Below are 20,374 nucleotides of genomic sequence, written 5' to 3'. Positions count from 1 at the left end.
TGCCTTGGCGACTTGGCGACTTGGACTCTAAGTCTCTAATCCCTCTCTATGTAATTCGAATTAAACATCTAAAAACTAGATAATTCGAAGAAATGTTCCTGCAAACTTTCTTTATAATAGACACTCGATTTGAATTTTGAACAGGCCATGTCTTCGTGAGCTGAACAAGCTTGTTAGACTTAAGTGCACACATCTGAGTTTAAGCAAGAGTAATAAAATCCGTGTAAAAAACTGGATTTTTCTCAGTATACAACTGAAATCCCTAGATAAATATTACTGGATTTCGTCCTTGGAAGTTTGAGGTCGGATATTCGTATTGGAATATTACTGAATTTCGTCTTTAAAATCCCAAGCAAAAGGAATATTCGAATAATCAGAATTTGAGACAGGGATCTTGGGCTCTAACTCTTAGGCAGAGTGGTTCAATCACACGTGCAAACCTACAACCCATAACGTACTTAATTACGTCATCACATCTATGCTTCCCTTAACACCTAAGCAAAAAAGTAGACCCCACAGCATCTTCTAGAATATCTAGACCACTAAAAACGCGTATTTTGTCACTCTTAATGCAGAAATCTATTTCAGAACTCCTTCACATCCACTCTACTGTGACAAGTGTACACGCTTGACTTCACTATAAAAATAGACCCTTGAATTTTTCTTCACAGTTCACATCACAAAAGTTTGATTCTTTACCTCATTTCACACAGCCCCAACGTTGAGTTTCATCAAAAAGTTTGATTAGAAATGGAGAATTTTAACAACAACCAACAGTCTTTTTGGCAGTTTAGTGATCAACTACGTGTTCAAAACACAAACTTTGGTAACCTTTCAATTAATGATGGAATATGGGGAAGTTCTTTAACTTCAAAAAAGAATGAAGAGAGAAGAAACTTTGATGTTAGAGTTGGTGGTGAAAGAGTTTCTGGTGGTACTCAAAATTTGCAACCATCAAAAGGGACTAATTTTAATGGGTTTAATGATGGTTGGAAGAATGAGAGTTATAATAGTAGTGGTAATGGAAATGGTGTTTTTCATAAAGGGGTTTATTCAAAGTATGGAAATAATAATAATAATATCAACAAGAAGAATAAGAAGGAAGTGGAAGTTGAGAAGAAAAGCAATAGCAATAGCAACAACAACAACAGTAGTAATAATAATAAAGTAGTTGATAAGAGATTTAAGACTCTTCCAGCAACAGAAGCTTTACCAAGGAATGAAGTGGTTGGTGGATATATTTTTGTCTGCAACAATGATACCATGGAAGAGAACTTGAAGAGGCAGCTTTTTGGTATGTTTTCTATCAATCCAGTTTTATAATTAGTTGCCTCTGCATATTTAATACATATTGTTTTGGAAATTGTATGTTTAATTGAGAGTTTAAGCCTCACAAAGAACTGTGATTAGATTGTAGCTGTGATCAGATGATTCTAGGGTAATACTCAGTAATCATTTATGCATCAATCAGACGGTCAGAATTTTGTTTTTCAGGCTCATAAATTGAGTTTGTTTGATGTTCATCTTGTAATATGGTTAGAATTATAAGTTTTTTGTTTGTTTGGGCAAATACTTACTAGTTACTACTACTATAATCATGATATGGTTCAAATCTTAGAATTGCTTGTTTAATGTCCACCTTGAGTCCTTCTTTTTAACGTTCATCTTAGCAGATAGTTTGACTTGAGGTTGGTAATCTCTCATCTTTCGGTTGGAGACCTTTTATTTTCCCCTGGTTATCTTAATAACTAAAACTGTTTATCACCATCAGTAACTTTGCTAACATTCAGATAGTTTGACTTGGGATATCTTGTGTGATAGAGCAATAATGATCATTAGTAATCTTAATCATCAATAATTGTTGCTTTGGTGTTAATGTCTTGTGTTTTGTTTGATCTTCATATTGTCAGAATTAAATGATATAATGCGCCCGTCTATATGAAGTACATATCTGTTTGATTTTTATTTCTTGAATGTTACATGATTTCATTTTATCATATGGTCGGAATTTGGTTGATTGATCGAATTAATCTGTGTTTGCTGTTCATGTTTTTTAAATAAAATTTGGTGTACTAACCTCGGTGTTTTGATTTTGTTGAACAGGTCTTCCTCCAAGATATCGAGACTCAGTCAGAGCAATAACACCAGGCCTACCTCTTTTCCTCTACAACTACTCCACCCACCAACTTCATGGAATATTTGAGGTTGGTAATCTCTCATCTTTCGGTTAGAGACCTTTTATTTTCACCCCTGGTTATCTTAATAACTAAAACTGTTTATCACCATCAGTAGCCAGATTATTTTATGATTGACACTCAGTTAATTGCTCATAGAGGGTACTTGTGAAAATTTCAGAGAAAAATAATGCTAATAGTTATAACTTATAACCCTCCAGGAGGAGGAGTGTGATTGTTTGCCTCCTTAGAGTGCATTGTTCGATGGAGTAACCGGAAAAGTATAAACATGACATTAAACTTTTCTCTCAAATCGGTGTGCTCCAGAAAGTTTTTTGATTATGAATCAAAAGTATGGTTGATTTGTTGACCATCGCAATTTGACTTGGCAAATACCAGAACTTACTTCTTAAAATTTATTCTACTAGAATGACTAGGCTTTCATGGAATCGGGAGTTGTCTGCAATGGCTTGGGACAGGCAAATCTTTTGCCGTCTACTGCTGCTCTATCCAACCTTGAATGGTGTTCCAAATTCCAATACATTCATAATTAGCATCTAGCTGCTTGGACCTCATCTATACGAAGGTCACTTTTGGCCCTGTTTCATCTGTTGTGACTCAAATCAATTTAGTTTTGCAGACTTGTTTGATCCTTACTGGAGGTGCTCTTACAGTTGCTTTTGGCTAACTCTTATAATGAAGTTTTTTGTGTTTCATCTCCATATATCTTATACTTTAATCCTTTGTTCAGGCTGCAAGTTTTGGAGGCACTAACATCGACCCATCAGCATGGGGGGACAAAAAGTGTCCTGGGGAATCACGTTTTCCTGCTCAGGTAGACTACTTGGAATTGACTTGCAATTCAGTGAGCCTGTCAAAGTAAAACGACAACTAAAATTAACCAATGTCTTAGATGATATCAGTGATTGAAGTAGTTAGTCTAGCTGTCTACGTATAACTATCTTAGATGCTGTAATTCTGATTCATTGTTAATCCCTCGTTGGACAATGCGCCAAGTCTGCTTTCAACAGCGTGCTTTGCAGATTTGCCGTGTTGTTCAAGAGACTGTATCTTTTTATTCCTCTGGATAGACTAAGTTAACTTCATTTCATTTGGTTATTTTACTCAAATTAATGTTTTAATGATCGATTTCTATATTAATATGATGTAGGTTCGAGTTGCTACTAGAAAAGTTTGCGAGCCATTAGAGGAGGACTCTTTCAGGCCTATTCTTCACCACTACGATGGCCCCAAGTTTCGTCTAGAACTCAACGTACCAGAGGTACTACCGTACTAACAGCTTTTAACAGATCGACGATGTCAGTTTTAAGTAGCATTTCTATAGTTATCTCGATCTCTAACCATTTATTCCCTTGTTCCTTTTACCAACAGGCACTGGCACTCTTGGATATATTTGCTGATACCAACCCTTGAAAGACTTGGATGAATAGTCAATAGGAAGGGGTCAGTTCTACACATAAATTTAAGTTAAGGAAACAGATGAGAAGAATAGAGATGAGGTTAGATAAAGACATCTATCATAGAGTCAAAAACGGGCAGGGCAGAAAGAAAGAATCTGTCAACTCTTCGAACACAAACTTATATTGTAATTTTCTACAGAAACTTACAAGTGTGTTTTGCTTCTCTTTTTGTTGTTTGAATGAATGTATAAACTAAACTCTCTTACAGTAAAGAACATGTTAGCTAATTGGTCTGCTATGGTTCCAGACTTCCAGATGACTTTCTAAGCATTTAGCGACAATAAACTGTGTTCAGACTTCAGAGACAGTTCTCAGTCTTTTTTCAACAAACATTTGCGTAGACCAACAAGAGGCAACCAAGTTAGATGTTTATTTTAGCTCACCATAGGTGAAAGCTTGAATATGAAGTAAGTAGCCATTTGCGCAATGGCATGACAGCATCCTTGGGTTATTTTAAAGGGCATCGTCAATGTGTTTACAGAAAGTGTGAAATCATTTCTTCTCACCAAAAGAATAATTAATTGTCTCAAAGGAGTGAAAGGACTATATTATGCATACTTATTAGGTGATTGCCAATGCAACTCTGCCATAGTTCTCAAAGTACATCAAGGGATGTCCAAACGGGCACCCCACCCGGTCCGAACCCGATTTTTTCGGGGTTTGAACGGGTATCTAGTTATCCGAACCCGGACCGGTTTTCAGCGGGTTGGGTTCAGAGTCGGGTATTTTGTTGAGAAGTGTGACCAAATCCTACTCTAATCTTATATTTCAGGTATCCATCGGGTTTGGATTTTGGGTAGGATAAAACCCAGTATAAATGAAAAAAGAAGACAATAAGAAACCTCATTTGAAATATATATCTACATTTTATTCTTTTTTCGGCTATCCACCAATCCTTCAAGCAAAATAAAACTTCTAATGAACTTGGAAGTAATTTTTACCTATACTCGGACATAATTATTTCATATGCTTTAAAAATAGATGGACTCAGAAGGAACTATAGATACATGATCACGTGCAATTACTGAAAAAATTGGAAATCGCGACATAAATTTTTCCATAATCCAATATATTAAATAACTCATCATTATAAACATGAATGAGATCATAATCTAAATATTTATCTAACTTATTCTTTTATATGAATTTAGTAGTATGCAATTGAAATCGGATTTGGGGTTCGGTTTCGGATTTTTTAGCTCTTTTAACTGGTTTTGGACTAAATTATTGGGTCAGGCTCAAATCGGTTCGGGTTTAGAGAGTGTGACCAAATCCTACTCTATGTATTTCGGTCTGAGTTCAGATTCGAAATAGGATTCGGTGCGGGTTTTTTGTTCGGGTTTCGGGCAAGATGATCCATAATTACAACCAATAAAAAAAGATGCAATGCCAGCGAAATGTATTAGTTCAACCACTGATAAAGAATTAAAGATGCATTGCTTGCGATGCTAGGCCAAGCAACAATAAAGAAGCAATGCTTTCAATTGACCCGAACAGAAGCTATTTTGACTGGACTTTAGTTTAATTTTGACTTAATACAAAGCTCCAAATCAGCAAATAGCAAGCCTACAACAACAAGTTTGAAAATAGAAAGAAAAAAATGAACACCACCTCATTGCCAGCTAAACGTTAAACACAATAAACAAACAAAGACCATCCCCACAACCCCACACCCACGTCGCTTCCAATTTCTCCTTTTCTTCCACATTCCAAACCCTAGTTCTCCCATTTCACAATCTTCTTATCCATTTCATTAATTAGAACATGTAATTAACGTTTTTTTTAATGTTTTCTTGGTGTGGGTTTTCATGATTTAGGATCTTATTGTGTAAAGTGGGGTTTTTTATTATATGAGATCTCGTTCTTTGGTTTCGATTCATAGACCAATGGTTTCTGAACCTAGTTTGATTCATTACACTTGTATTTCAAGGGGAACTACGGTTCTCGCTGAGTTTAATTCAGGGGAACAAGATCTAAGAGCCTTAGCTTTACAATGCTTAGAATGTACACCTCATTTTCACCGCACATTTTCACATACTGTTGGAAATAGGATATATGGTTTCTTGATAGAGGAACCTTTTGTTTATTTCGTTATATTAAATGAAGAGCTTGGTAAACATCAGGGGTTTCAGTTCTTGGAACGTGTTAAAGATGCATTTGTTAAGGTTTCCAAGAAGAAATTGGTTAAAGGAGTAGATAATCTTAAGGATCATTGCTTTCATGAAGAGTTTAGTCCAGTTTTTCGTCGTTTGTTGAGTTCGAATGAGTTTAGGTCATTGAAATCGCCTGATACGTCTGTGGTTAGCCAGAATTGTGGCGTTGAGAATCCGAGGATTTCTGGCAAGAAGGCGATATCAATACCATTGCTTGGGAAAGTGAGTAAGCATACCAAGAAGAAAAAGAAGAACCCCTTGGACGAAATGAATGATGAAACTAGAGATGTCCCAATGGAAAATAAGGTGGATGTTTGCGAGGAAGTTACTCTGACTCGTGACTTTTCAGCGTCGATGCAGAAGAATGGTTCTTATATTGGGCATACTGGGCGTCATCATGCTAAGAAGATGTGGAGACGGCATGTTTGGACAGTGTTGGTAATAGACTTGGTTATTTGCTGTGTGTTGTTTGGGGTATGGCTATTTGTATGTAAAGGTTTTAAATGCATTGCTAGCTAAGTTTCATTGTGCTGTTGGATTATTTGGATGCTCGTATTGAGGATTTCAGAACAGTTCTCTGTGCTGCTAGCTAAGGAAGAAATTTGAGTTGTACATTATTACATTGAGACTTTGCTGTTTAGAAGTTGTGACAGTGTTACTTGGTTTTGAAAGACCACCATATGGCAATGCACTTCCTTGATGATGATAAATACATACTTGGGCATGAATGCTCTCAGTTCTTGTTTGATATTTGTATGATTTCACGACTACTCTATATATGTTTTTGAATAAACCTTTGTGCATACGGCATTTGTCTTTGGGTCACTTTTTGTTTATGTCCATTCGTTAGAATGGAAACTCACATCTTTGCATACAGCTCGATCTCCTTTGACATTTCGATCTGTAACACTTTCTAGTTGTTTAGAGTAAGGTTGAAGTGGAAAATAATATGATCATCTTAACAAAGACTAGCTAGGTGATAGGCTGCAATTTTGTTTCAGCAATGGCCACCCGCCACCTACATTGGTTGTCATATCAATGTTTCTTAGGCTCTTAGCATTCAGAAGCGTTGCAAATTTGCAATAAAGCACTTGAATAAGAAAAATTAGAATTAAACAAATTGGGAACCCTTCAAAAAAAATTATTGGAACTTTCGAACCTTGAAGATGCCCTAAAATTTCTTACTTATATGATTGTAGTAGTCTCAATTAGTATCTATATCTTTCTTCTCCTACATTGTATAACTAACAATTTTGCTTCTTTTGTTTACCAATTTGGTTCGATCACACCTATTTCCATATAATTGCCCACAAAAGAGTATTTGGTAGCAAAATACAAATAGGCAGTTGGTGCAATAAGTTACTATTATGTGCACTATATAAGTCGTTTCCATAATATCCATTTGGAGCCAAAAAAACAGTATAAATAGATGCAAACATAAGAGAAGTGGTTTCTTTTATATAAGATGTGAAAAAAGAAGTGGGCTGATAACATAACCAACTTTATACATCTTTTTGCCTTAGGTCTACTAAACACAAATAAATTGGAGACGATCCAATATAATCCGAAACGTCTTAAAGATGTAAAACATGTAAAACAAATGTCTCAAAGAACAGATGTGGAAAAAATAGTGTAAATAGATGCAAATACAAAAGAGGTGGTTTCTCTTATATAAGATGTGGAAAAAAAGGTGAGTAACCAACTTTACATCTCTACCAAACACAAATAAATTGGAGACGATGCAATATAATCCGAAACGTGTAAAACATGTAAAACAAATGTCCCAAAAATAACAGAAAGTAGGGAGACGTTTTAGAGCAAAACAATGTGAATAAAGAGTGTGATAGAAACAATAGAAACTTCGATGATGTCAGCAAGTCAACAGTCAACAACCAACCAAGGTGATCTTTTCATTGTGGGTGAGAGTATAACAATTTAGGGTGAAAATATCAAAAACCAAGAAGAAATAAAACAAAAAAAACCAAACAAGTCCTCAAAATTTTGAGAAGAGAGAGATGGGAGAGAGAGAAAGAGAAGGAGGTGGGAAAGTGTTAACCCTAATTGAGAAGGCAACGAATTCAATATCACCAGAAGTTGATCCACGTCTTTTAAATGCAATTAAATCGTTGGTTCGTTATTCTCATCACTCGGAAACTCAACTCGCTTTTGATTCCTTAATGCACCAAATGGAAAAAGACCATTCTCAGGTACTTCCTTATTTTCATTTATATATTCTTTTGATTGTTGTGTAGGAAAAAATAATTGAAATTGTGACTGCCCCCATGTGGAATTTAAAAGTTGATTTTGAAATTAGGGTTTTTTATTATTTCATTAATAGATATTGTAGCTTTTTAGATGAATTATTTACAAATTGAGGTTAATTTTGACTTGGGCGCAATTGTGTGTATGCAATTATAAAGAATTTGTTTTTCTTAGAAATTAATTTGAATTGTTCTAACAAAAGCCTATGTTCTAAAAACAGTGTATTTGGTTGCAGGTAAGGTATTTAGCACTTCTCATTATTGACGAGCTCTTCATGCGGTCGAAACTCTTCAGATCCATGCTTGTTGTGAAATTTGATCAGTTTCTGAGCTTGAGCGTTGGATTCAGAAGGAGTTTGCCACTTCCTGCTCCTGTAGCTATTGCAACTCGTTTGCGCTTAAAAGCTATCGAGTTTTTGGAGAAATGGACTACTTCATTTGGGATTCATTACAGACAAATTAGGTTAGGATTTGAGTACCTGAAAAATACTCTTTGTTTTCAGTTCCCTAATCTCCAGCAAAATACAGCTCGAATACAGCAAGAGAGAAGGGAAAGAGAGATGAGGTCAAAGGAGATTTTACTGAATAAATTTGAATCACTAAGAGGAAACATATCTTCAATCAAGGATGAAATTCAAACAACAATTGATGAGATAGGTGAATGTTTAGATATTCTCCGTCCTAAGGATGACTTGATCCCTCTTGATCCTGAAGATGATGTTGAGGAGTATAGGTGTTCTGCCCTACAACAAATTCGTCTGGAGTCATTGAAAGAAGGGGAAAAGCTTCATGAAGATAGTGATAACAAAGTTGTTTTCGATACTCTGAGGGAGCTGTACAAGCTTTTAGCGAGCAGACATTTGGTTTCAGTGCAGGAATGGATTTCTGTTCTCGTAAGGGTTGAGCCAGCAGATATAAGATTCAGAGATTCCACGTTGAAAGAATTCATTGATCTCCGAAATCATCTTCAGTCAATAAGTAAGAAGTGTGAAGAGTCGGGTTGTATGCTCACCAATACTTCAAATCATGAGGATGAAGATATATGGGAGGAGGTTAAGATAGAAGCAGTTGATGATAGTCCACCAAATATTCCTAGGGAAGACCATTCCACTACTTCTATTGCTCATGAGAAAAAGAATAGAACTTCTGTGAACACTACAAAGTCCAATGGCAGCAAAAAGTTGGATGGAGAAGGAGAGTGGTCTGGTTTTACCTCAGTAAAGAGAAGTCTTATGGCTGAAGCCCCGGTTATGCCTTGGGGGTCTTTCCTGGATGATTGGGGTGCAAAACGGGATGTCTTGGCTAATCAGAGGGGATTAGAACTAGAAGGCCATTGGGGTAGGGTAGACTATGATGCAGTCATTCCAGCAGAAAAGATTGCCGAGTTGAAATATCAGGCATCTGTATACAAGGAAGATCCCGTTGAACTCCGCCCATGTCTTGCTCCATTGAAAGTAGGTGGACTCTGCCAGAGAAGAGACAGGAGAGTTTGTCCTTTTCATGGCCCCGTCATACCACGAGATTCAGAAGGAAATCCCATTGATCAACCCCAATTAAACGATGTTAAAATTCTTGATCTGGAGAAAGAAGTAGTTGAGAAATTAACAAAACAGGCTGTAAAGAATGTGCGGGAGAGAGAGAGAGATGAAGCGAAGAGGAAAAATGATAAGAATACATCCAAACGTGCAAAGCTTGCAAAAGTTCGCGAGCACAATGAATCAGTGCTACGTGACGCTGCTATAGCATCAACCTCATATTCTGAAACATTGGGAGCAGCAACTGAGAGTGCTCCATTTTTGAAAGAGAAGAAGCAAACTCTGGCTTCCATGTTGCGGAAGAAAGAAACACCAAAAGATAGAATAGCAAAGAGGGTTCTGAACAGGCGCACTGCACGACAGTGCCTAATGGGAGAAGACACAAAGTATAGAGAAGCTTATCCAAATCAGTGGTAGACAAATGCATTACTGATGGTGTTTTATAGGTGAATTCTCTGTTGTTGCCTATCCCGGATGTGTTAGCTACAGAGACATGATAAGGCTAATGTTCTTTGGGACAGCCAAGTTGAAGCTCTCCTTGTCTGTCATCCCTCGACTGAGCAGAATAAATCATCATTTTAGCAGTTAACATTTACATCGATGTTGTAATATACTTGAGGAGTCCTTAAATATTTTATGGTAAATTTTATTTGATGTATTGAGAAAGAAGTAATTTTTGTATATGGAAAAATTAGCAAGAAAAGCATATTATGTTCACTTCTGATGTCTTTGTTTTACTGTGTACATGGTTTTAAAGCTAGCTTTCACGAAACTTAGACGAGGACTTAGGTTTCAGATGAATGTTTACTGCTTCTGACTACCCGCATGTTCCTTCTCGTTTGTGTTTCTATGTTGCATAAGAACTTTGCACACACCAGAGTTTGCTCCTTCGATCCTTCAGAGGACAACTTACTATATTTCCATATGCTTCTAGAGCTACTAATCAAGAACCAGAATGTCCATACTTTGAAGTTTGAACACTCATCTTCTTTTGTATATTCTTCCCATTTACGTTTTGGGTTTAGGCCATAGACTCCAAATATGTCAATTCGAGTAGAGAGAGTAATGCTCCTCTAACCGAATTTAGACAATCCAGCTCAGAGTTCTGGGTTCTGGTTGTCTTTGTCTATTATTTGACAGGTACAAGTACAAGCGTACAAGACCATCTCTACCGCCCTCTAAGCCTGCAAATCATGCGTTATACCCTTACATGCCAACATCTATTCCAGCTCACACATTCCTCCTGGTCTAACCATTGCCAGCTCTTGGTCTCACCATTTTATCACCCCAATTAAAATGCTTACGAAAATAATCATGGGCTAACTAGTATTACCACCACCCCCCCTAGATGACCAAATTATGATTTCGCCCCTACCATATGGGAAGTTAGGGTCTCCCCCAAAACACACAGTCAACTTGGATTGACTGTTAACTTTCAAGTCAAGCAACTAAAAATGACACAACTGCCCTCATTGTTTTCAAAAAGAATTTTTTTAATTTTACATAGATAGTGGCAGTTGTGTCATTTTCAGTTATTTGACCTAACCAACACACGGTCAATTTGGTTTGACTGTTAACATACCAATGCTAAATATTTGTTAATATAATGATGCATGTCAAATATTTTTACAAATTTTAATTCAAGATGATAGTTGCAACATGACGTGACAAATTGATATGGGTATGTATAATCCCTCCTCTATGTGGAATGTTTTTCGAATGTATTGGTAGTTACTTATAGTCACTTGTCATTGTGCATACATGCATGGTTATTAATATAGGTTCTCAAGTTTATGATTTATGTTTTCTCAAGTTCATAAAAATTGTAGTTAGGGTCTTTAGGATGCCTGGAAATGAAACTCGGGATATTAACTGAAAATATTTGTGGATCTCATCATTCCTGTCCGGTTGACCTGTATGGAGTTGGATGAGACCAAGTACCCCGTTTATGCCACATGAATATTGTATTCGGTCTAAAGAATCTGATTTGAATTGTATTGTTATACTGGTGATAATGCTAACAGTAGTAGCTAGCTAATGGTATTTTGATTCTATGATGATGATGATAGCTGCAATTGGTTTTGCTAGATCATTGATCATGTCCTATGATAAACGGATACTCCTAAAATGTCATTGCACCCGTATCGGTCGGTACAATACCCCCAATAAATTTTGAGAGAGAGGCTGACGGAGGAGATTTAGCAAAATTCTTTGACATGTATTATAATAGTTTTTCACATGTTCCTAAATTACTTTACTCAAAAGAACTACTAAGAGAATTTTCAGAATACACATATATTTTAAAATATTCATATTAATTAGCCGTTCCCATAGGACTGTACCTGTATCCTAATATTTCAGAAAAGCCGTATCGTGCCCCGTACCGGTGTTTCATGTCTATCTAACAGGCTGGTTTCATCACCAATACACTTCAGGCTAGAGCATCAATAATCGCTCTGTAGTACGTACTAAAGAGACCACAGCCTAGAGCCTAGCAGCATTTTTTATTGCTTCAGATTGCAAGAACATAGTAGCCAAGCTGAATGGAAGAAGTTATGAAGGTGATGGTTGAATATCTTTTATGTCTATTATATTCTGAGATCTTTGTTTACTGTTTGATTGGCATCTAGAACAATTTCCGAGCGGAACTTTGAAATGTAATATTCTAGCAAAGAGCCTAGGTGAACTAATTAATATGCTCTGTAAGAACTTATTGCCTTCAATGGTGTGACTGGTTTCTTCTCTGTTGTCAATGTGTTGGCTAATAGGAATTGAAATTTCTCCATGAATCCAGTGAAGTGATTGCATTACCGTGCTTGGTTAGCATCTAAGTTGTACGCTGCAGGTGAATTGAAACTCTCACAAAAGAGGGATTGGTGTAGCACATTGTCGGCTTGCGCAGTGGTTAGTAATTCTGAATGCCCAAGCCTCTTTAGCATTTTGGGAGTATCATCATGTTTTAACCCATATACAAAACAGGAAAGGACAGACCTCCTTCATATGGCCAGCAAGGTGATATAGATCCTCTCTTTAATAAATCAAATTGATGTATGTCACAGACTCCAGAGGTTTTTGAAAAAGGTCGAGGCCTGTTGATGCCTTGTTTAAAATTTTCAAGGGGATATATTTTGTGGTAATGCGGATTGACTACTGTTACGTTGAACTGTTGAAGAGATCCTGTAGACTTACGAAAAAAGAGAAGTAAAACTTTCACTCGACTCATCTAGTGCTTGTACTTTGGGAATTGGGATAGGCCGACTCAATAACGATCAACTTCAGAAAACATCACCACATTTTAAAAGGTTTATTAGTGGTAGAATGCGTGGTCCATAATAGTGCAAATTGCAATGAACTTTGAGATTGTGATGATTCTTGTGGAAATGATCATTCCCATTAAAATCAAGTGACTTAAAAGTTTTTATGTGTGTAAAATAAGCGTGAGTTAAATTTGAGTCTGAATTTTTCTGAATCTCTACCTTTGTTGATATAATGAATGAGGATTGATGACCTATATCATTCGTTCCGAAACCGGATCCATCGTTCTTATTCCTCATTCTTCCCTCTTCCAGACGTTCACAAATGCTGGCTAAGCAGATCCCAACCCTGGTCTCATCCATAGCTCCCCATCTGCTGCATTTGCGCCGGGAATAAGCTTGGTCAAGCACCTGAGACTGAGAGCGAGGGAAGTAATGTGAGCAGAGGGTATATTTCCATCCTCGGCCTCAACTTTGACATGCGGTGAATTTTGAATTTTCTACAGACTACCGCAATTGGGTCGGATGATGACGTTCAGTAACTTTCTTGGACCGCAAGTATTATGTTTGACATCCTGTATAATTTGCAATAAGATGCATTTGGCGGCCATATGAGTACTATAAATAAAGTATTAAAACACAGTTGTTCTAGGTTCAGACTACGATCTTGTAGCATTTGAATTTTTGAAGAGAATTATAATACTTTTCTCAATTAAATAATTCATATATCTATTCAAATGTCCATCCACACTTCAATCTTCAAGGAGTTAAGTAATGTTAGTTACATGACTTGGTGGATACGGGTCAAAAATGAGTTGGTCAGCTGTTCAAACTCCAAAGGGTAGTACCCTTCATTTTAATAACATGGTATATTCCTAAACTAATCTTCAAAAAGCTTTATATACTTCTGTAATCTATTTCCTAAAAGCATAGAAACCACCTTTAAAAGATTTTGCAGAAAATGGACAGACTTCCTCAAGAAATCACCATGGACATCCTTTCAAAACTACCTATCATCTCCCTCCTCCAATGCAAGCTTGTTTGTAAAAAGTGGCGCACCATTATATCTGATCCTATATTCTCCATTATCCATATCAACCAAGCCAATATAGCTAATCCCAACCTTATTCTCATGTACGCATACAGTGAACTCTATCTCGCCGAAAATAATATCGATGACTACAACAAAAATCTTCCCATGCTTAACTGGAAGAAGGTTTATGAATACAACATTTCAGCTTTCGAAAGTCTCTGTGTTTTAGGTTCCTGTAATGGCATTTTATGCTTGTCCCTTTTCATTCCTGGTGCACCACCTCTTGTTTCCAACATTTTCATGTATAACCCCATCACCAGGGAGAAGCTACCCATCCCTGATGTTAGATTTCCTGAATGTGAGGATGATCCACAATTCAGGTCAGGTTTTGGTTTCGATGTCTCGGAAAAGAAATACAAACTGGTATTAGTTTTGTTGTACAAACTAAATCGTATCCCTATACAGAATGAAGTGCTAATTCATACAGTAGGCAGTAAGATGTGGAGAAGAAAGGTTGGTATTGTCCCAGATGAGCTCTATGGAGCACATGGCCAAACTTCGTTTTTATCTGTGGACGGGTCTTTGCATTGGATTGCAGTGAAATATGCATACGAACGTAATAACTATGAGTTATTCATTGTATCATTTAGTTTGGGGGTTGAGGAATTCACTTATGTTCCAACACCTAACTCTCTTGTGGTGAATCACTCATGGCATCATTCATATCATTATGTACTAGGGGTGCTCGAAGAACAACTTTCTTTCGTAGATTCTTCATCATGCAATTTTATTAAGATTTGGGTTAGGAAGAGTGACAATGGAAAAAAGTGTTGGATCAAGCAAATTTTCATACAGAAGCATTTGGTGTGTAGGTGGGGCCATGAATTCGTTACGCCTATTAAGCTACGAAAGAGTGGAGAAATCTTATTTCTAGTATCTGATGATAGGACGAAGTCCAAATCTATGGTTTCTTATAACACTGAGAGTGGAAAATGCAGGTCAGTTAGTGTTGAAAGTAAAGAATCGAAGTTTAGATACATTCGAGTAATTCCACATGAAGGCAGCCTGATGTCGCTCAGATCAGCTTGTGGACTAGATAGAGACACTTAGTGTAAGATATGATATAATAGCAGATGAGATGATGGTCGATATAAATTTACTTTTTTCTTTCGGTTTGTAAGTTTTATCCTAAGTGTTAATCTTTAACTAAAGAGTGACTTATTTATCTATGCGAAAAATGTGAGTAGTTGTCAAGAAAATTTTCTTAATGTAGTCAATAAATGTCTTCAGGCTGTTCGGAAATACAAGCTCAAGTGAGCAGAAGTTAGCTTGTGGATCTCGCTCTTTCAGTTAAGTTGCCTGTCAATTATCTTATGTGGCAAGCCAAGACATATATGCTTTGCCCATATATGCTGTTGCTCAAAATTTACCAAGACATCGGCTCGTGACATCTTAGTTCAGAGTTCAGACAATTCATGACTTGTAAAGTTGTGTAGCATATGGCTCCGTTACCTCTGTATCAGTTTGTTCTTGATCTTTTGATGTTGATGATTACATCATCATTGTTATATATATAGACCCTAAAATGAACCGATGAACATCTGAAGAAAAATTAACAAAACAGGATTCTCTATGATTAACAAATCCATGGTCGTGTATGAAAATGCATTAGTCCTTACTTTTTAAAAGCTCTGACAAGGGTATGCCTTCATTTTTCTGGGAAAATAAAAACTATATTCATAATCCAATTTCTGGTGAGACAAAAAGGAAAGTAACACCAAATCAATTTTAGCTCTGTAGAACAAGATTTTTACTGAGAATCATGTCATCTGTTGTGAAGTCTGCTGCTTTTCTAAAAGTTCCTCTTCCGAAGTCTAGGTTGTAGGAATCTGCAAGGCCTTCTATCAGGTCAAATTCAGGCTTCCATCCTAGAACACTCTTGGCTTTGTCAACCGATGCAAAGAAATGCTGGATCATACCATACTCATTAGAAAGGAGCACTATGCATACACAACTATGAACATGATTTAAATCATCCATCTGTTGGACTATATTCGACAGATATGTTAAATATGCTTAAGGGATGCTCTTGAAGACTTTAGCCCACAACAAAAGAGCAGATATAGCTGGGCATGAGCTCTATTTCGTGATTTGGTCAATGTGCAAACCTTGGCTTATCCCCGGATGCTCAGCATTTACAGTGCATACATCGAATAAGATTTTGATGAAGATAATGTCTTCTGTGATTACTACTTTTTTGTGCTGTTCTTTTGAATCTTATTAGTCTCCATTGCACAGCAGACCCGGCTGAATTGAACCAAAGCATCCCTCATAACAACATCAACTGAAAGAAAGGTAAATGCGTTCCATTCATCTTTATAAGCAAACAAACTGGCAAAAGTATACATTTTTCATCAATTCAAGGAAAAAGAGAAAAGAGTCCACCTATCAGTTTCACTACATAGAATTGCTTGATTTCAAGACCAAACTCTGTTCTCGATCAATCTTCATAAGACAATAAAGACATGTTCACGCAAGGCTATTCACGAAAGAGGCATTCTTCTATCCCCAGGCACTCTGTTAACACACCAAAAGTACAGTAATAGATGTCTGCATATTGTATACATTTGTAATTTACCAAATCCATAACACATTCAGCTGTTACGGTCAACTCCAAAATCTTCATTCCCCATGTACAATGAGCAAGCAAGTAATCATTCTAAATCAGATGGCTGATCCATTTATACGAAATACATTGAGTTCCACATTTGACTGCACTAAGAAAAACAAAGAGAAGCATACTATTTCGAAACCAAAAATCACAGATCGACTAAGCATACACAAGTAAAAGAATTACGCATAGGCAATAAACATAAACCTTCTCACTGATCTTCTAGTCTCAATATTAATTTGCAGGAACATATCAATGAACCTCTAAAATGACATAAGTTCGATTCTACAAACTCCATGAAAGCTTGAATCTTTCAGTTGCCTTTGCCACCAGTATACAATGTGCCTCCAAACAATCATGCCGTAACAACTAGCTTCTACTGCTAGTTCAATAAATACGTCGACGTCCCCAAATCCCCCACTCAATAAATTCTCGAGTTTTTTTTTTTGAAAAATTAAGCCGGGGTTAAGGCAGATCCCCACCTGTTATATTGCAAATAGTTAAACCTTACAAAGTCTCCCTAAGAGTAAGATCATTAAAAGGAGGAACACAAAGACACAACAATAACAATAGGCTTCAAGCCTAACATACTTAAGATAACACATTGACCATGCTACATTCGAACCTAAGAAAGTAGAGATAGAATCCTACTTCCTAGTAATGGTGTCCTTAACAATCTTAGGATGATCCTTCCTAAGATGAGTTTGCGCTTTCTCATAGTTACAAAAGAATCCTTCGCAAGAACAACATACATAAGTGAGTCCCAAAGTATCATCCCAATACTCTTTAGTGTAGTCCTCAAGTCGTCTCATCTTTTTGTTTTTTGTTAGCGATTTTACCTTCTTCATCATTGCAATCGTAGGCTCTATTTCTCCGGAAGTTGATTGCAATGAAAATCACAGCTTCCATCCTGTTTCAAATCAGGCCGTACACTTCCCCTCAATGTTCGTTTCAAAAATGGATGTCATTGATATTAAATGGCTGCTGGCTTCCCACAAATGGAACTTCTTCAAAGTAGGAGTTTACAGCGTGACTACCTAAGCCACAGTGGTTATCAACTTTAAGAAACCTGCATGTTGCTCTTAATGTTATATGCAACCAGTTCGTGTAAGCTACACATCAGTAAAATTTCGCCGTTCTTTAGAGCTTGGATAGGCCTAACTAATCTACCAGCTGATGGACAAATCAAATTTTGCCTCACGGAAAATAGCTTGTTCCAAGACATCTTCCCATCATAACCATTCTCGAGCCATATATCCAGCAAACTATGCCCCAAAAAGGAATCCGCCAAAGAAAGACGGTCATCGATTACCCCTAGTTCAAGATATAGTTATATACCAATGGACCTTTTTCAAGATTTACCACATTAGAAGCGGGTGTTGGGAAAACTGTAGATTCTTCAAGCCCCAAGTGGACGTAAAAAATTAGTGGCTTAGGATTGGGTGAACTTTTATTTAAGGCGATCAAATAAAGAGTCCCATTAGCGAATGAACATTCCCAAAAGCCGAGTTTTGGACATCCACAGTCTTTCTTCTCCATGCATTGCTGCCTAATGCATAAACTTGAACATCACCAAGAACGTTCTGAGACATAGAATCAAGTTTAAACAAACACAGCACAACTACTTTGAATTCTTTCCTAATGACATTGAGACCAAATCCAAATACGCAGTGTACAGACACTTCACATGTAGGAAATAATTTTATGCGTGGGATTTTTCAGTGTTCACCAGTGATGGGATTAAATATGCATATACCTTCATTTAAAGTAAAATACTCGACCGATTGTCCAAAGCCTCTTTCTTCACAAAGCTGGACCTTCGTTCGGCTATTAGAAAGTCAGAATTGCAGAAGGAGACAAGCCTAAAACCACTTACTTCTGTTACCAGATATGGCTTTACGAGTTCCTTGTCATGCTGATAAGAGGCCAGTCGATGAGGCTCTTGAACAAGTTCCCGGCGAAGTTAGCCCTATAAGCTAACCGCCTGCCATGTCTACCCCGAAGGTATCTTTGGTGCTGTTATTCCTAAAAGTCTCTTCTTTCACTTTGTTTCCACACTTCCCCTGCTTTGTTGTTTCAGAATTGAGAGGCACGAGATAGCCCCCAAAAAAAGGCGAAATCCACGAGAAGGCCTCTTTGACTAAAGAGAATCGCTCTTTTCCACCTCCCTAATGGTCTGAAAGCGGAGAGAGGAAGACCTCGATCAGGGAAAGCCCTTGCTATTTTCAAGTTCAAGGTTTGATCAAATGATCAAGGTACGAGCAGACCAAGAAGCGAGGACTTACGAGATGCTTTAGTAACAACCTGAAAGCGTTAAACTGGTCATAGTTGCGACGTGTAGAGGAGAACATTCTCTACCAGAACAATACCAGAGATAGAGGAAATGGCACTAATAGTAAGTAGTAAGCCAGCTTTCTACTAATAACAAGACAGGGAAGCGATCTCTTCATGTCGAAGGAGGATGGCCTTCGTTTTTCCGGGTCTCCGCTGGGAATACTACTATAAAGATTGATCAGCATTAGCCGGCCTTCTCTTGAATAAAAGCGAGAACCTGGTAAGGGGAAGGGCAATCGGCAAGTGTCGTTAGGACGCTTTAGCCTATTACAAGGAAGATCATCTCAATCATTAGACTGAGAGCAAGGGCGAGAACTTGAGAACATTCTTTCTCTTATTCATTCAGGGGCCATTTTTCCTACATATCCAGTATATGCGTACCCACGGCCTCTGTCAATATCTATATGAACTGGTGGCTCTACTAGGAGCCGGCAAGCGGATGGATCGGCCTATTGATAAACACCGATCAGGTCGTAACCATATTCTAAAGCTTTGGCGCTATTTACCCTAGCTGTGATCCTATACCCTTAGTCAAGTAGAAGCCCGCTCTGCTCTCGTTTTGCTGCAAGCCGGACTTTCTTTGCTTTCAGAAGGACTACTTCTCCAGCTCTCGGGGCATGAGGTGTCTAGTGGCATCTGTTCGGAAAACTCTCTGGAAGGCAGCTCGGAGAAGGAAAATCCTTTTGCTACCCAAAATAAGGGGTGGAAGGATTGGTTGACAGTTTGCCACCTGGTCTCTGAGCAGAAAACCTCTATCCTGCCATTTTTACCAGGTGTAGTTCCGTCTGTGGAGATTGCTTGGCTTGATCCGGAGTTAGCTGGTACTTAATGGGTGGGCCAGGCCTTTCCTTGGAGAAGGAATTGGGGACAGTGGGTAGCAGCTCAGAGTAGAGAGTAGAGTCGGCTCGATGCTACTGTTACTGCTGCTAAGTGGGCTGCTCGGGTGCGGATAAGAGAGAGAGACTGTCAGGGGAGCCCGACATAAAGTACCGTCAGCATCGGTAGTTTGCGTGTTTCATGAAGGAAGTGTAGGCAGGGAATCGAAGATTAAGGAGAGTGCAGTTTGAAAGGAAATAGGGCATGGAGAAGCGGATTCCTCCTTAATCTGGAGGTTTTCTTTTCTTCTTTTTATTCTTATTCAAAGTGTTGTTCGCTTCTAGATTGGCTTGCGGCAAGACTTGTTCGATGCGGAAGGTGAGCTTGCTTAGAAAGCAAACGCATTATGACGAAAGAAATCAGCAAGCAAGAGAGCACAACAACTAAGGTTGGTTGGCTCGGTTGGGTCTAAAACAATAGATTCAACAAATGAAAGGTAGGACTTTCTTTCCAGGTCGGAACGTGGGGAGTTTTGTTTACCAAGAAAGGGAGTGATTGTCAGCTAAAGCAGAAGATGCGAGGGGATTTTGGGACAGCCGAATCCGTCTCATAATAAGACTCCGCTGAATCAACTGGATGTTGTAGCTAAAGCCGAAGGTCAA

At 37.8% G+C, this 20,374-nt stretch overlaps 5 protein-coding genes across 9 annotated transcripts in view; 4 read left to right on the top strand and 1 right to left on the bottom strand.

Annotated features, from left to right (window-relative positions):
- Positions 1-571: 571 nt before the first annotated feature.
- Positions 572-3,882, top strand: LOC147495717 (DCD (Development and Cell Death) domain protein). The gene is made up of 5 exons (XM_086564382.1): positions 572-1,294; positions 2,104-2,204; positions 2,926-3,009; positions 3,346-3,456; positions 3,567-3,882. Exons 1-5 carry the CDS (start codon positions 751-753, stop codon positions 3,606-3,608), a joined length of 882 nt encoding a protein of 293 aa, XP_086420508.1. The 5' UTR covers positions 572-750; the 3' UTR covers positions 3,609-3,882.
- A 1,489-nt stretch (positions 3,883-5,371) lies between these two features.
- LOC147495716 (phytolongin Phyl2.2-like) lies at positions 5,372-6,558 on the top strand. The gene has a single exon (XM_086564383.1). The coding sequence runs from the start codon at positions 5,506-5,508 to the stop codon at positions 6,325-6,327; it is 822 nt and encodes a 273-aa protein (XP_086420509.1). The 5' UTR covers positions 5,372-5,505; the 3' UTR covers positions 6,328-6,558.
- A 1,237-nt stretch (positions 6,559-7,795) lies between these two features.
- On the top strand, positions 7,796-10,321 carry LOC147495715 (ENTH/VHS protein). 2 transcript variants are annotated; one of them, XM_086564380.1, is made up of 2 exons: positions 7,796-8,015; positions 8,291-10,321. In XM_086564380.1, exons 1-2 carry the CDS (start codon positions 7,824-7,826, stop codon positions 10,019-10,021), a joined length of 1,923 nt encoding a protein of 640 aa, XP_086420506.1. In that variant the 5' UTR covers positions 7,796-7,823; the 3' UTR covers positions 10,022-10,321. The 2 variants fall into 2 exon arrangements, with proteins under 2 accessions (XP_086420506.1, XP_086420507.1); XM_086564381.1 differs by having other exon boundaries at positions 7,797-8,015; positions 8,306-10,321.
- Positions 10,322-13,619: 3,298 nt separating this feature from the next.
- On the top strand, positions 13,620-16,169 carry LOC147495714 (F-box protein At3g07870-like). The gene has a single exon (XM_086564379.1). It carries the CDS (start codon positions 13,820-13,822, stop codon positions 14,999-15,001), a length of 1,182 nt encoding a protein of 393 aa, XP_086420505.1. The 5' UTR covers positions 13,620-13,819; the 3' UTR covers positions 15,002-16,169.
- Positions 15,603-20,374, bottom strand: part of LOC147495713 (F-box protein At3g07870-like) — a 25,731-nt gene continuing 20,959 nt past the window's right edge. Inside the window, exons 2-4 of one of the 4 annotated variants that reach the window (XM_086564376.1) lie at positions 16,337-16,663; positions 16,060-16,235; positions 15,603-15,859 (exon numbers count right to left, since the gene is read on the bottom strand). The gene's annotated coding sequence lies outside the window, so the exon portion shown is untranslated. Of the gene's footprint in view, positions 16,236-16,336; positions 16,664-20,374 lie in introns of all 4 variants that reach the window. The other 3 variants (XM_086564374.1, XM_086564375.1, XM_086564377.1) reach the window with 3 other exon arrangements.

Source organism: Coptis chinensis, chromosome 6 (genome assembly GCF_015680905.1).
Source record: "Coptis chinensis isolate HL-2020 chromosome 6, ASM1568090v1, whole genome shotgun sequence".
Taxonomy (NCBI): domain Eukaryota; kingdom Viridiplantae; phylum Streptophyta; class Magnoliopsida; order Ranunculales; family Ranunculaceae; genus Coptis; species Coptis chinensis.
Note: the sequence above shows the minus strand (reverse complement) of the source record. Positions and strands in the feature narration are given on the sequence as shown.